The sequence below is a fragment of the Bos indicus x Bos taurus genome, chromosome 17 (assembly GCF_003369695.1).
Source record: "Bos indicus x Bos taurus breed Angus x Brahman F1 hybrid chromosome 17, Bos_hybrid_MaternalHap_v2.0, whole genome shotgun sequence".
In the NCBI taxonomy this organism is placed as follows: domain Eukaryota; kingdom Metazoa; phylum Chordata; class Mammalia; order Artiodactyla; family Bovidae; genus Bos; species Bos indicus x Bos taurus.
Window position 1 is genome coordinate 5,563,347 of NC_040092.1, and position 13,804 is coordinate 5,577,150.

At 57.0% G+C, this 13,804-nt stretch overlaps 1 protein-coding gene across 1 annotated transcript in view; it reads left to right on the forward strand.

Annotated features, from left to right (window-relative positions):
• The first annotated feature begins 3,566 nt into the window (after nucleotides 1-3,566).
• MN1 (MN1 proto-oncogene, transcriptional regulator) overlaps nucleotides 3,567-13,804 on the forward strand; it is a 49,674-nt gene continuing 39,436 nt past the window's right edge. Inside the window, exon 1 of the mRNA XM_027566432.1 lies at nucleotides 3,567-8,526. Within this exon, the coding sequence (XP_027422233.1) occupies nucleotides 4,779-8,526 (3,748 nt within the window). The 5' untranslated portion in view covers nucleotides 3,567-4,778. The remainder of the gene's footprint in view (nucleotides 8,527-13,804) is intronic.

Consider the following 13,804-nt stretch of genomic DNA (forward strand, 5'->3'; position numbering starts at 1 on the left):
GTAGCCTGCAGCCAGTGTGCAGACGTGTCCCCTGTGGAGGTGTGTGTGTCTGTGACTGTGAGTGTGTGTGTCTGTATTGGTTTGGGGGCCTGTTTGGTTTTGGCGAGGGTGACGGTTGTGTGTCTACTGCAGAAAGGGTGTTGAGGGTCGATTGCTTTGTGTTCTCGTGGAGTGGGGGTGCTCACTAGTTTAGGACTGGAGTTCCTGGGAGCCATTCCGAGCAGCTCCCTACTTGTCAGCAGCAGAGAGCATTCGCCTTCAGATCTGGGGCCCGCCGTCCAGCTGTCTGTCCTCCTTTCCTTGCCCCGGAGGCTCCCTCTGACCCAGTGCCCCTCCTCCAGGGAAAGACTGAAAGAAGAGGAAGAGGAGGGAAAGAGCCCGAGGAGGCTGGATCCTGCCGCTCCTGTTGCTTGGGGCTGTGTGCCGCCAGCGGGCGGGGACTTGGAATTCGTCTGGGCGCTAGGGGGCAGTGTGTCTGTTCCAAAGAAGCCGCCGGGCCGGTGCAGGCGGAGCGTACACACAGACCCGCGCAGGGGCGCCCACACCGCGGAGGCGTACCCACCAGCACATCCATGGGCACAGATGGGCACAGAAAGGGGCACAGGCTCTCACACTAGTGGGGAAAACAAGACCTACATGAGCAGAGATACAGGCACACAGGTGCAAGGCCCACAGCCATGGGCACACACACACACAGGTATACAAACACAGAAGCGTCCACAGAGAGAAGCAAACGGCTGGCGGACAGACAGGGCCACTCACAGAGCCACAGCAACGCGGGCACACACAGAGGTGGGCACAGACACGCTCGGAAGCCGGGCATCCGCACCTGGGCGGAGACACGAACGCAGGCACATGCCTGCACACCCGCACAACATTCTTCAGTGTTAGGGAAAGGTGACCCAGACACACATCCTGAACAGAAACACAGCCGGGCCCAAACACACCCTGCTTTCAGACACTCACACACCTTGTAGACTTAACTCTTGGAAACAGCCCCAGAAAAATACTCCCACACCACCGCCCCCTCCTCCCTGGAACGCACAGAATTATTCCACAGGAAACCTGCCCAGGTGTTCAGGGGACCCCCGCCCAGCCCCGTGTGAAGTCATGCCTCAGCAGAGAGCACAGTCCAAGCAGGGTCTCCCCAGAGTGCAGGTCTGCGGGCCATTCTTCCCACTGCCCGCCCTGCCCACCCAGGGCTCCAGACAGGCCCCGACTGTCTATATTCCCTCCAGACACCCTGAGACGCAAGGGTCCTCACAAGGGGGCCCAGGAGCCACCGCTCTGGACCAAGTATGTGGCCAGGTGTCATGGGTTTTGCACAGGTCTTTACCGATGCAGGGTCCTCTTTCTGGCAGCCATTCCTTCTTCCGGTCCCCTTCCTTGCTCAGGAGGCCCTTCCCCTGATCTGGCCTGGGGCCCCAGGGTGAGGATTGCGGGGGTGGTCCCTGGAGGCCCACCCAGGCCCTCTATTTCTTTGTGCCGAAATCAGCCAAGCCTCAGTCTTTTCTCCGGCCCTCACTTTCCTGTCACTTTGCTAAGTAATAATTTCCATGTCCAATTCCATTTCTTTTCTAGTTCTGAAACCTCTAAGCTATCAGCAAGAGGATAGTTCACATGAAAACTAATTACACAAAATCAATATTTAATCACAGACCAACAACCTGATCCTGCAGAAAAATCCTTTTAAAACTCCACCGCCCTGTACAAATACTTCTTCCTGGATGCTTATTTATGGACCCCATTTTTTGGTGGGGGTAATTTTCATTTTTAATTTCAAAAAGAAAAAAATATATATCTGTAGACATACACCACAAGGAAGTCCCACGAAGGGCCTGGGATCTGAGCTGGCTTATGCTCTCCGACTTCTAAGTTGCACGTTTTTATCATTTGCTTTTATTTTTTATTCTTATTGGGTGGTGGGGGGAGGGTGTTATTTTCTTCCAGAGTCTCTGAAGACCCTGCTTCCTGACTCCCCTTGCCCTAAATTGAGCCCATTTTCTTGGCATTTTCAGTTCTGGAACACCCAGACTTCCCACCAGTAACTCCGGGGAGCAATGAATCTGCTCAGCTCCTCCTGGTAACTTTTTAACTCCCTGCCTGCGACGGTGGAGTGCTTAATCTGAGGTTTTTAAATAAAAAGGGCTCAGGGGTTGGTTTTATTATAACGTTTATTTCATTTCAAATTTCATGCGCAATTTAGCAAACGCTAGACAGACTTGGGCGATAAACACTTTCTTTTGTGGGGGGAAAAGGCATTTTTATACACCATGCTTAATTTTATTTAGATTTAATAGCGATATCAGGGGCACTTCAAAGAAGTTCCTTTTCCCCCCACTTCTCCTAAGAATGCTGGCCTGCTAGCAAAATCACCTCGTGCTATTTTATGGCAAGGAAAATTGAAGGCCTTCTCCCCTTTCCTCCCTTACAAACGCTTTAGGGAGGAAAATACACACACACACACACACACACACACACACACACACACACGCAGAATAAACACTTCCTCTACCCTCCATCGCCTCTAACTCCCAACTTCTAATTGCAAGATAGATTGCAGCCTCAGTGGGGATCAGGAAGATCTAAACATTTTAACTAAGATTATTGGGATAAATATTTCATAAAGAGCAGGGCAGATATTAAATTACTCCCATTGATTTTAGTATCACAACCCAATTCCGTTCCTTGGCCTCTTCAGTTTAATTGATCTCTTAAGGAGGCCAACCTCGCGCCGGAAGAGGGCCTGGGCCTTGACCAGAGTGCCTGAACTAGGGTGCGCTGGCTGGCCAGGGTGGCCCTCGGCGCGTTGGTCTTCTCGGGGGCTCCTAGCTGCTTCGCCGCTCTGGCGCTGAGCTCATCCGAAACGCGCCCCCATAAAGTGGCAGAGTGGTTATGGAAGCCGGTCACTGAGAACCGGGAACCCTGGACAGCGAGGATAGGGAACAATTGTGCGCGCCCTATGAGGGAGGAGCGAGTCAAGCACCCCTATCTCTCAAGGAGATCTCTAACTTCGGGGTTCCCTGTCTGTTTTCACCTCCAGGAACTTCCAAGGGCCGGTTAACTTGGGTGCCACAAGTAATCAGACAGCGGTGGAGAGCCGAAGGTTCGCTCCAGTGCTGAAGTGCAGTCGACACCAAGCGACTTTCCGCGGTGAGTCCAGGATCTTTGCCTGGCGACCCCATTGTCTGAGCGCCCCGCACCGCTAACCGCCGGCCTCCCCGCCCCCTAGCCACCCCGCAGGTCTCGCTTCAGTTGGGGGTGGGGAGTTGGGAACTGTGGTGAATGGGAAGCGGGGTGAACAAAGCCAAGCTCCCGCCATTCTCCGCCTGCGCCCTTTCTAGCCGGGTGCGCGGGGAGGCCAGGGCGCGCCCGCAGCGCGCTGGCACCGGACCCCGAGGTTAACCGGTGCGGGGGACCCCAGAGCAGGCGAAGTGAGGGTTCGTGGCGGGGGCCTCAGCAGTCAGCACCCAGGACCACCTTAAGAGCGAGCCCCGCCCCGGGCCCGGAGCTCGGGCTGCGCTGATTGGTGCAAATGTAATGGCTGAAATTGATTGCTGAAATGCAAAACTTGTTGCTGCTTCTCCCGGCTCTAGGCGAGAGGCAGACACAGAGAGGGGAGCCGAGACCCTCGGAACGCCCCAAGCAGGGCCCCCCCGCCAGCCGGGAGAGGGGTGCGCGGACCCCCCAGAGCTGCCCCCGCCCCCTCCCATTCCAGGCTCCGAAAGCGCACCCGGAACGCCTTAGCCTGCTAGCCCAGCGTGGCCCCCCAACCCGCATACGCCCCCCTCCCCGGGTCCGAGGGCGACTTGCGAAGCACCTCGGCGCGGAGGCAGGGAACCCTAGCCTTGGAGCGCCCCAACTCCTCGTCTGCTGCCCGCCCGCGCCTGGAACGGGGCTCGGAGATCCCCGCGAACTCAGAGACCGAACAGCAGAGGACAGAAGCGGCAGGCAGCGGACGTGGCCGCGAAGCGGCGCGCCGGGGTGCAGCGCACCCGCCGCGGAATAGGGGAGCCGTGCCTTCCACCAACCCTCGGTTTCAACCTCGGGCGCCCGCCGCTCCTCCTCAGCCCCGCTGAGCTCCCGGCTCGGGGGCGGGCACCAGTGATGCCGAGCGGAGCTTCCAGTCCTCCGACCCGCTGAAGAAGCAGTAGCCGCTTGCTGGGGCCGACGGGGACTGTGCGAGCCGATCGTGCTTGGCTGAGGCTCCGGCTGCGGAGCGCGGGGACTTCGGGGGGAGGGGGGGAGGGACCGATCGGTCTGTGCCCCGGCGCCAGCCACGGCTTTGAAGGGTCTCCCTGCCTGGCCCCTTAGCAGCTCCGCCACGGACTCCGGGAGGCTTCAGGCAGCGTCCAGGGGCTCCCCATCCAACCCGATCGGACTTAAGAAGGTGATTGCTCTGCTTTCCCTCCCTCCTTCCCGCCTCCTTCCCCCCACTTAACTTTTTGTCTTCAGTCACCCGCAGCTCCGTCCCCTCCCCGCAAACCCACCCGCGGCTGTGCCAACCGCCCGGGGCATGGGCCCCCCAACACGGCTCCTGGAGGCCCCACGGCGCCGCAAGATGTGAGAGGCCCGCGTCGGGCAGAACGAGAGATTCGGGAGAGGAGCTGATAGCCCCAAGCCTTCACAAGCCAGGCGAGGTGGCGGTGCGCGCTGCGCCCCGGCGGTGCTGAGCGTCCGGGAGCGCCCAAGCCAGGGCCGGAACGAGTAGCTGGCCGGAGGCGCGCCGCGGAGAGCAGGCTGTCATGCCCTATTGATCCCCCCGCCCCCCGCCAAGTATGTTTGGGCTGGACCAATTCGAGCCCCAGATCAACAGCAGGAACGCTGGCCAGGGCGAGAGGAACTTTAACGAGGCCGGACTAAGCATGAACGCCCACTTTAAGGCCCCGGCTTTCCACGCGGGGGGACCCCCTGGCCCCGTGGACCCTGCCATGAGCGGGCTGGGCGAACCCCCGATCTTGGGCATGAACATGGAGCCTTACGGCTTTCACGCGCGCAGCCACTCGGAGTTGCACGCGGGGGGGCTGCAGGCGCAGCCGGTGCACGGATTCTTTGGAGGCCAACAGCCGCACCACGGCCACCCGGGAGGCCACCACCCCCACCAGCATCACCCCCACTTTGGGGGCAACTTTGGCGGGCCGGATCCAGGGGCCTCGTGCCTGCACGGGGGTCGCCTGCTCGGCTACGGCGGCGCGGCCGGCGGCTTGGGCAGCCAGCCGCCCTTCACCGAGGGTTACGATCATATGGCTGAGAGCCAGGGGCCGGAGAGCTTCGGCCCGCAGCGACCCGGGAACCTGCCGGACTTCCACAGTTCGGGCGCCTCGGGCCATGCCGTGCCTGCCCCATGCTTGCCGCTGGACCAGAGCCCTAACCGAGCCGCCTCTTTCCATGGCCTGCCCGCCTCCGGTGGCTCCGATTCCCATAGTCTGGAGCCCCGGAGGGTGGCGAATCAAGGAGCCGTCGACTCGCTGGAATACAATTACCCGGGCGAGCCGCCCTCGGGACATTTCGACATGTTTTCCCCCTCTGATTCCGAGGGGCAGCTGCCTCATTATGCAGCGGGTCGTCAGGTTCCCGGGGGCTCTTTCCCGGGTGCCTCGGCCATGCCCAGAGCTGCAGGCATGGTGGGCTTGTCGAAAATGCACGCCCAGCAACAGCAACAACAACAGCAGCAGCAGCAGCAGCAACAGCAACAGCAGCAGCACGGCGTGTTCTTCGAGAGGTTCGGCGGGACCCGCAAGATGCCCGTGGGGCTGGAGCCTGGAGTCGGCTCCAGGCACCCGTTGATGCAGCCTCCCCAGCAGGCCCCGCCGCCCCCGCAGCAGCCGCCCCCGCAGCAGGCCCCGCCGCCCCCGCAGCAGCCGCCCCCGCAGCAGCCGCCGCCACCGCCTGGGCTTCTAGTCCGACAAAATTCGTGTCCGCCCGCGCTCCCGCGTCCCCAGCAGGGCGAGGCGGGCACGCCCAGCGGCGGCCTGCAGGACGGGGGGCCCATGCTGCCCAACCAACACGCGCAATTCGAGTACCCCATCCACCGGCTGGAGAACCGCAGCATGCACCCTTATTCCGAGCCTGTATTCAACATGCAGCAGGCGCCCAACCAGCGGCTGCAGCATTTCGACGCACCCCCCTACATGAACGTGGCCAAGAGGCCGCGCTTTGACTTCCCGGGCAGCGCGGGAGTGGATCGCTGCGCTTCGTGGAACGGCAGCATGCACAATGGCGCTCTGGACAACCACCTCTCGCCCTCTGCCTATTCCGGCCTGCCCGGCGAGTTCACGCCGCCTGTGCCCGACAGCTTCCCCTCGGGGCCACCTCTGCAGCATCCGGCCCCGGACCACCCGTCCCTACAGCAGCAGCAGCAGCAGCAGCAGCAGCAACAGCAGCAACGCCAAAACGCGGCCCTCATGATCAAGCAGATGGCGTCGCGGAATCAGCAGCAGCGGCTGCGCCAGCCCAACCTGGCTCAGCTAGGCCACCCCGGGGACGTGGGCCAGGGTGGCCTGGTACACAGCGGCCCAGTGGGCGGCTTGGGCCAGCCGAACTTTGAGCGCGATAGCGGCGGCGCGGGCGCCGGGCGCCTGGGCACGTTCGAGCCGCAGGCGCAGCACTTGGCGCAGGAGAGCGCGTGGTTCCCAGGTCCGCATCCGCCGCCCGGAGACCTGCTGCCCCGCAGGATGGGAGGTTCAGGCTTGCCCTCCGACTGCGGCCCGCACGACCCAGGACTGGCACCGCCCCCTCCGCCCGGTGGCTCGGGGGTGCTGTTCCGGGGCTCTCTGCAGGAGCCGCTGAGGATGCCCGGAGAGGGCCACGTGCCCGGGCTGCCCTCCCCTGGCCTGCAGTTCGGGGGCAGCCTGGCCAGCCTGGGCCAGCTGCAGTCGCCCGGGGCTGGGGTGGGGCTGCCCAGCGCTCCCTCCGAGCGCCGGCCCCAGCCACCTGATTTCACGGCGCCCGCGCTCGGGGGCCAGCCTGGCTTCCCGTTCGGCGCAGCAAACCGGCAGGCCACGCCGCACAGCGGCCCAGGCGTGAACTCGCCCCCGAGCGCGGGCGGGGGCGGTGGCAGCACTGGCGGTGGCGGCGGCGCCGGCGGCGGGGGCGCATACCCGCCGCAGCCTGACTTCCAGCCCAGCCAGCGCACCTCGGCCAGTAAGCTGGGCGCACTCTCGCTGGGCTCCTTCAACAAGCCCAGCTCCAAGGACAACCTGTTCGGCCAGAGCTGCCTGGCTGCGCTCTCCACAGCCTGCCAGAACATGATCGCCAGCCTCGGGGCCCCCAACCTCAACGTGACCTTCAACAAGAAGAACCCGCCCGAGGGCAAGAGGAAACTGAGCCAGAACGAGACCGACGGCGCGGCCGTGGCGGGCAACCCGGGCTCGGATTACTTTCCAGGAGGGACTGCTCCTGGGGCTCCAGGGCCCGGAGGCCCGTCGGGGACCAGTAGCAGCGGCTCTAAAGCCTCTGGGCCGCCCAATCCGCCCGCCCAGGGGGATGGCACTAGCCTCTCCCCCAACTACACCCTGGAATCGACGTCGGGGAACGACGGCAAGCCGGTCCCCGGGGGCGGTGGCCGGGGACGGGGGCGCAGAAAAAGGGACAGTGGTCACGTGAGCCCCGGGACCTTCTTCGACAAGTACTCAGCGGCTTCGGCGCCGGACAGCGGGGGCGCGCCTGGTGTGAGCCCAGGGCAACAGCAGGCGCCGGGCGCAGCCGTCGGGGGAAACTCGGGAGAGGTGCGCGGGGCGCCTACGCCTCACGAGAAAGCGCTCACGTCGCCGTCGTGGGGGAAGGGGGCCGAGCTGCTCCTGGGGGACCAGCCAGACCTCATGGCGTCCCTGGACGGTGGGGCCAAGTCGGACAGTAGTTCCCCGCACGTGGGCGAGTTCGCCTCCGACGAGGTGAGCACGAGTTACGCCAACGAGGACGAGGTGTCTTCCAGCTCCGACAACCCCCCAGCCCTGGCCAAAGCGAGTAGGAGCCCTCTGGTGACAGGCTCGCCCAAACTCCCTCCCCGTGGGGTGGGCACCGGGGAACACGGACCGAAGGCACCCCCGCCCCCGCTTGGCCTGGGCATCTTGTCTACCTCTACCTCGACCCCTGACAGCTACGGCGGAGGGGGCACGGGCCATCCCGGCACGCCGGGCCTGGAGCAGGTTCGGACCCCGACGAGCAGCGGCGGTGCTCCGCCACCTGACGAGATCCACCCCCTGGAGATCCTCCAGGCACAGATCCAGCTGCAGAGGCAGCAGTTCAGCATCTCTGAGGACCAGCCCCTGGGGCTCAAGGGTGGCAAGAAGGGTGAGTGTGCCGTCGGGGCCTCGGGCGCGCAGAATGGCGACAGCGAGCTGGGCAGCTGCTGCTCCGAGGCGGTCAAGAGCGCCATGAGCACCATTGATCTGGACTCGCTGATGGCAGAGCACAGCGCCACCTGGTACATGCCGGCTGACAAGGCTTTGGTGGACGGCACAGAGGAGGACAAGACGCTGGCGCCCTGGGAGAAGGCCAAACCCCAGAATCCCAACAGCAAGGAAGGTATATGCGCTCGTTCCCGGTTCCTTTCTCACCTGGCGGATGCGCGCCCCACCCCCATCGCTGGCCTTCGCGTCTGCCTTGAAGGCTCCAGGAAAGGGGAGGGTCCCTCGAGGTCGGCAGGGCACAGGGCCTTCCTGACGCCCAGCTCAGAGCTGGTACCCTTCCTTTGGTCACCCCAGGGGCTCCGTGGGCAGACCCCCTACCCTCCCCCTAGGTGCTGCCAGGTAGATCCTAGTTTCACAGCTGTAGTAGTAACAACTTAAAAGTGGCACCCATTGGGGGATTATTGTAGAGCATCCCCTGTCAAGTTGTAGCTGAGTTTCTGGGTGCCCTGAGGACTAGGCCTCTTCCCTTTCACACTCAGACCCCTCCTCACCCCTCAGCGTTCAGGCCTGTTTCACTTTTCAGGAGTTTCCGAGCGTCCTCCCGCCCCGCTCCAGCCTCCACTTCCTGGCAGGACACCTGGGAAGCTGTGTTAAGGCCTCCCCATCTTTTCCTAGTCAGCCAGCCTGCAACTTGAGCTCCCTCGCGTGTGCCAGCATCTTTGGGGGAAAAAGTTACCAGTTCTGGTGTCCGCAGCATCATTCAGAGGCAACGCCTAATTTGACATTCGTTCCTAATGAATAGCTGTTTTGTCTCTTCTTAACGATTAGAGTTTCATTGAAAAACTGGAGACCTGTCAGGGTTGTAGGAGGCAGGCAGCCTTTTCAGAGTGCACCTCCTTGACATTTGGTTGGGGCGGGGGAGTGGTGGGCGGGAGTCAGGGTGGGGTCTACTTGGCAGAGACCAGACCAGTCGACCAGGGCATCATTTGTGCATGGGGATATGGATATATATTCGTAAGACACAAAGGACCCGAGTTTGTCAATATCTCGCCTGGCTTTGGTGACAGATGTCGGCTCCCAGTTCTCCTTTGCATTCTAAGCACTCCCTCCCTGTTGGGCCTGGAGGCCTTTAAGGTGGGTGGGGTGGGGGTTAGTAAAATGGACCACCATTGCCATTAAAGTAATAATAGTTTTTTTTTTAAACCTAAAGGTGACCTGGGCTGTAGTAGATATCTGTTTTATTTTTTTATGGGGCCTTTTTAGATAGCATCATTTTCTACCCACCCCATTCCTACCTTTTGCTTTTAAACCTCCCTGAATCCTCTTGGTCTCACCAGGCTATTACCTTGGAGTCTGTAGCTGGCGATTTAATTGTGTCTTTAAAAAAAATATGTCCACTGATCCTTGCGTTCTCTTAGGGTGGTTCTCCTCTGCCTTCAGTTTCTACCTTCAGTTTCAGCCCACATCCTGCATCCTGCCGTCTTTTGACCCAGGGTTTAAGGTGCCGGTTGGTTTTAGGACCAGGGGATGGGGACAGAGGGAGAGGGGGAGGGGACGTGCGGCAGGAGTTGGGTGGCTCAGAACTCCGGGCTTTCACCGCCCGTCCCCGGGTAGCTTTCCCGCTTGGGTTTTCTAATTCATGAATGCGGCCTTGCTGCTTTTCTCTTTGTTCGCCTACTGCCCAGCCTGGGACGCCGCTCTCTCATTTGAAGCTGGGTGTTTAGCATGCACAGCAGACGCTGCGACCAGCATCAGCATTCTCCAAGCTTCTCCCAGGCAAGGCCATAAATTGGTTAGTTTGGGACCCTCCGCTGCTTCTCCCTGGCCCCCGCCTTTTTAAAAATGGAGTTGGACTCAGCAGCCTGGTCGCTTTGCCTCCCTTCTCTTTTATTTTCTTGTACACAACATCTTGGTCCTGCCGATCGATAGCTGGTTAGCACAAATGCCAGCCCCTGTCACTTCTACCTGGCTTGGCCTGGCTGCCCCTCCCCCTCCCCCTTCTCCCTTCCCTCCCCCGCACCCATAATTAAGACCACATTGGCCAAAATGGTGTGAGAAGAGTCAAAAAGAAAAAAAAAAAACCCGATTTAGAGAATTAATAAAGAAAAACCAATAGCCCTTGGCCTGAAAGTCTTTTGAAGGGCCTTAGGTGCAGAAGAATTGGGTGGTTGTAATGAGATTTTTTTTTTTCAAGGTGTTGCACTGTTCTCTTCTCAGCCCGACTAATCTTCCTTTGCAGAAAAAAAAAATGCAGACTGAGAATGAAGAAATGTCATTAAAGAAATGTTTTGTTTTGTTTGTTTCATTATCACCGTCAGGCGAAGGAAAATATTTTTTTGGAAACAGATGCTAGTCAGTTTCGGGGTTGATTTCCCCCTGTGCGCTAAACACAACCCTCCCCTGCACACAGGAGATGGGAAACTTCCTCCAGGGACCCGCTGCGGGGCTGGCTGCCTTAGAAGCCTCGGCAGGGACACCCACTTGACCTCCTTTGTCTTCCACTCTGTGATGTAGGAAGGACAGTTTCCTAGATAAAGCCCCGAATTGAGGTCAGTCACAGCTTCTGCAGCCTTGGGACTGCTAGTTAAGGCTTTGTAAGATGTCTGCATCTGATTCCTGCTCCCTTACTGGTAGTAAATAAGGACGATTAAACTTTTCATTATGATAACACCCCACAGCTCCATCTGCACGTTGTATAAATAGGTACACAGAGCCTTCAACGGGCCCCCCGGTGCCCTGGTTGAAAATCAGAATGAAGTGTACCCCTTCAAAACAGAGTAGAAAGAGAGGGAAAAAAAAAAAAAAGAATTGAAAGGAAAGCATCCTGCTTTTCTGTAAACACAAGCCCAGGGTCCCACCAGCCATGAAGCAGCTTTGAATGTACCTTCTCTAAGTTCCAACCCCAGCAAAGCACTGTCTTTCACCACCCGCCCCCATCCCCCCCAACCTCAGGCAAAGCCCATTCTTTGTAATGATATTTTATTTTGTCACGCCATAAAACACGCCAGTACTAATGTGATTAAATATTAACACCGTTTCTGAAATTTCTTCCCTCCGATGACAAAATACTAGTCGGTCTTTAACAAAAATGATCCTGCTCAGATTGGAGAGGACGTGCCCACATTGTCTTGTGGGGTTTAGATGTCCTTCGGAGGGGAGGGAACTTGACTGGCAAGTTACACTTCTCACAAAGTCTAGGCCAGAATCACATGTGGTGATGATCTTTTTTTAAAAAAAAAAAACAAACAGGCAAGTGAGCCTCTGCAAATTATGCTTCCTCTGACTTCTTAATCAACCCGCCAAACAACTTTTATATCATGAGACTGTAGGTTTCCTTGTGAGATTCTGTTTGCACAGAGTTGGGGTGGCGGAAGGGTGAGGTTGTGCAAAGAGGGGGAAAAAGAAAAACCAGCCTGAGTTTGGGCCTATTCAGACATCTATTAAATCAGTGAGGATTACCTGAATTTGAAATTAGTTTGCAAAATCATCCACCCATCTTTGTAATAGGTGTCTGGCTATGGAGGAATTTCAAAACCCAGAGAGAAAGAGAAATCTTAATAGATTGTAGATAAAGGATATTAAGCTTAAAAAAGTATGTCCCCCCGCCCCTGCCCACGGGTCCCTCATAGGCTTCAAAACTTGAATTAACTCTATTCCCTAATAAGTTTACCCTTGCCAAACTTCCATTCTGTTGGCTGTTCTCTATCATGAAATCCAGAGATGTCTAGAAACACTCTTTCACACACGTGGAAACGGGAGGGGTCTCTGTCTATGCTCTGCATGCAATCCGGCCCTTTTTGGAAGTACGATATTTTTACAGTGATGCGGGAGAAATTTTTGGAATTTCATGCTTCTCTCAGTGTTCAGTCAGAGCTCAGTAAGGCGGTGCTAAGTAGTACTAGGCAGGCAGGATTTGAACGCTGAATTTCCTTAGTCGTGGGGGCAGGCAAGGGGGAAGACTCCTAGTGCTGTTTTTTTTTTTTTTTCCCTAAGTCATTTTCCCCACTCCTCACACTATGGAGAGAATTTTTAAGGCTCCTTCCAACTGGTTTTGGGATGGCAAAGCCTTGCAGTCCTATTTCCCCAAGAAATCACCCAGCACGGGTTGCATGCCTTCGAGTGACTTTTGCAGCCTCCGGAAGATGTAACCCAAAACTTCGCAGGTGTTAATCAGGGGTAATGTAAACAGATAGGAGCCCCCTTTGTGCAGCTGACGGTCTGGGCCTGCCTGCTCCCTGGCTAGTCCGGGACACACAGCTACTCTTCTTTGGTGCCTGTTTAATATTTCATGGTTGTAATAAACCTGTCTTCTCTGCCCGCCTCCCGACATAAAACCCCAACCTAACGCACATCTGCAATTATACATTTCTACTAAATATTAATAAAGGACAAGGATTTCCAAGGGGCTGAAGCTTATCGGCATTGAACTTGTCGTGGTTTCTGCCACTGGGTTTTTTTCTGTTTTGATTTTAAATAGGTTCTGCCTTCTAATATGGAATATACACTTATATGTTATCATCTGTATTGATGTATACAGTATTTGTAGATGGAAGACCTTTTCTCAGGATAGCTTTCTTTAGCTTTCTTAGTTTAAACCTAAATTCATTTAGATTTCTGGTGAGGCCCCTCAGACCGGAAGAGACTGTTGAAATGTACTTCTATTTTATTGAGATTTCTAGGAAAGGAGTGAGGGTTAGTTAATCTAATTTCTCTTTCTAGCAATGAAATTCTATGATTCCTGATATGATTTTGTTTGCCTGACAGAGGTATTTAAATTTCCACAAAGAATCTTAATGGGTCCTGAAAATACAGCTGCCCTTGCCAAGAAGTTACTTGAGATTCTCTGGCTGATATAAAATATACATCTTTAATAAACAGTCCGAGAGGACCAGGTGAAATTAGAGGAGGGGCATTCTTCCCACTCTGGAAGGACAAACTTGAGCCTATCTTTGGGATTTCACAGAATCTCCTGAACCCACCATATGCTGGAAAATTTAGCAAAAATCACCTTTCTCTCCACTTGAGTGACAGTAACGTCGAGTCTTGTTCTTTGCCCAGGGAATGATCTGCTTTACCGAAAGCTGTTAAGAGATAAATACTCCAAGTAAGAAATACTGTATTTACCTACGTTTGGTTAATTTTAGAGATTGAAAAACTATAGCTTTATGTAATAGGATCAAATGTCCAGGCAGTGTGTGAGGGCAAGAAGGCCGCCCAAGCACATTGCAACACGAAAGCACCAAGCCTCTTATATCAGAGGGGACCTGAATCTATGAGGGGGCCCCCGAATCTATGGGGGGAATTCCCTGTAACTAGTGGGGTCACCTCATATCCTTCCCTCAATGCCCCCCTGCTTGTTCCACCCATGTCTTCGGTCTGGAGGGGCTGGAAGAACCCCAGCTTCCTCGTTTTGACTCAAGTCAGGATTTTGACTTGCCCAGGCAACATGTTTG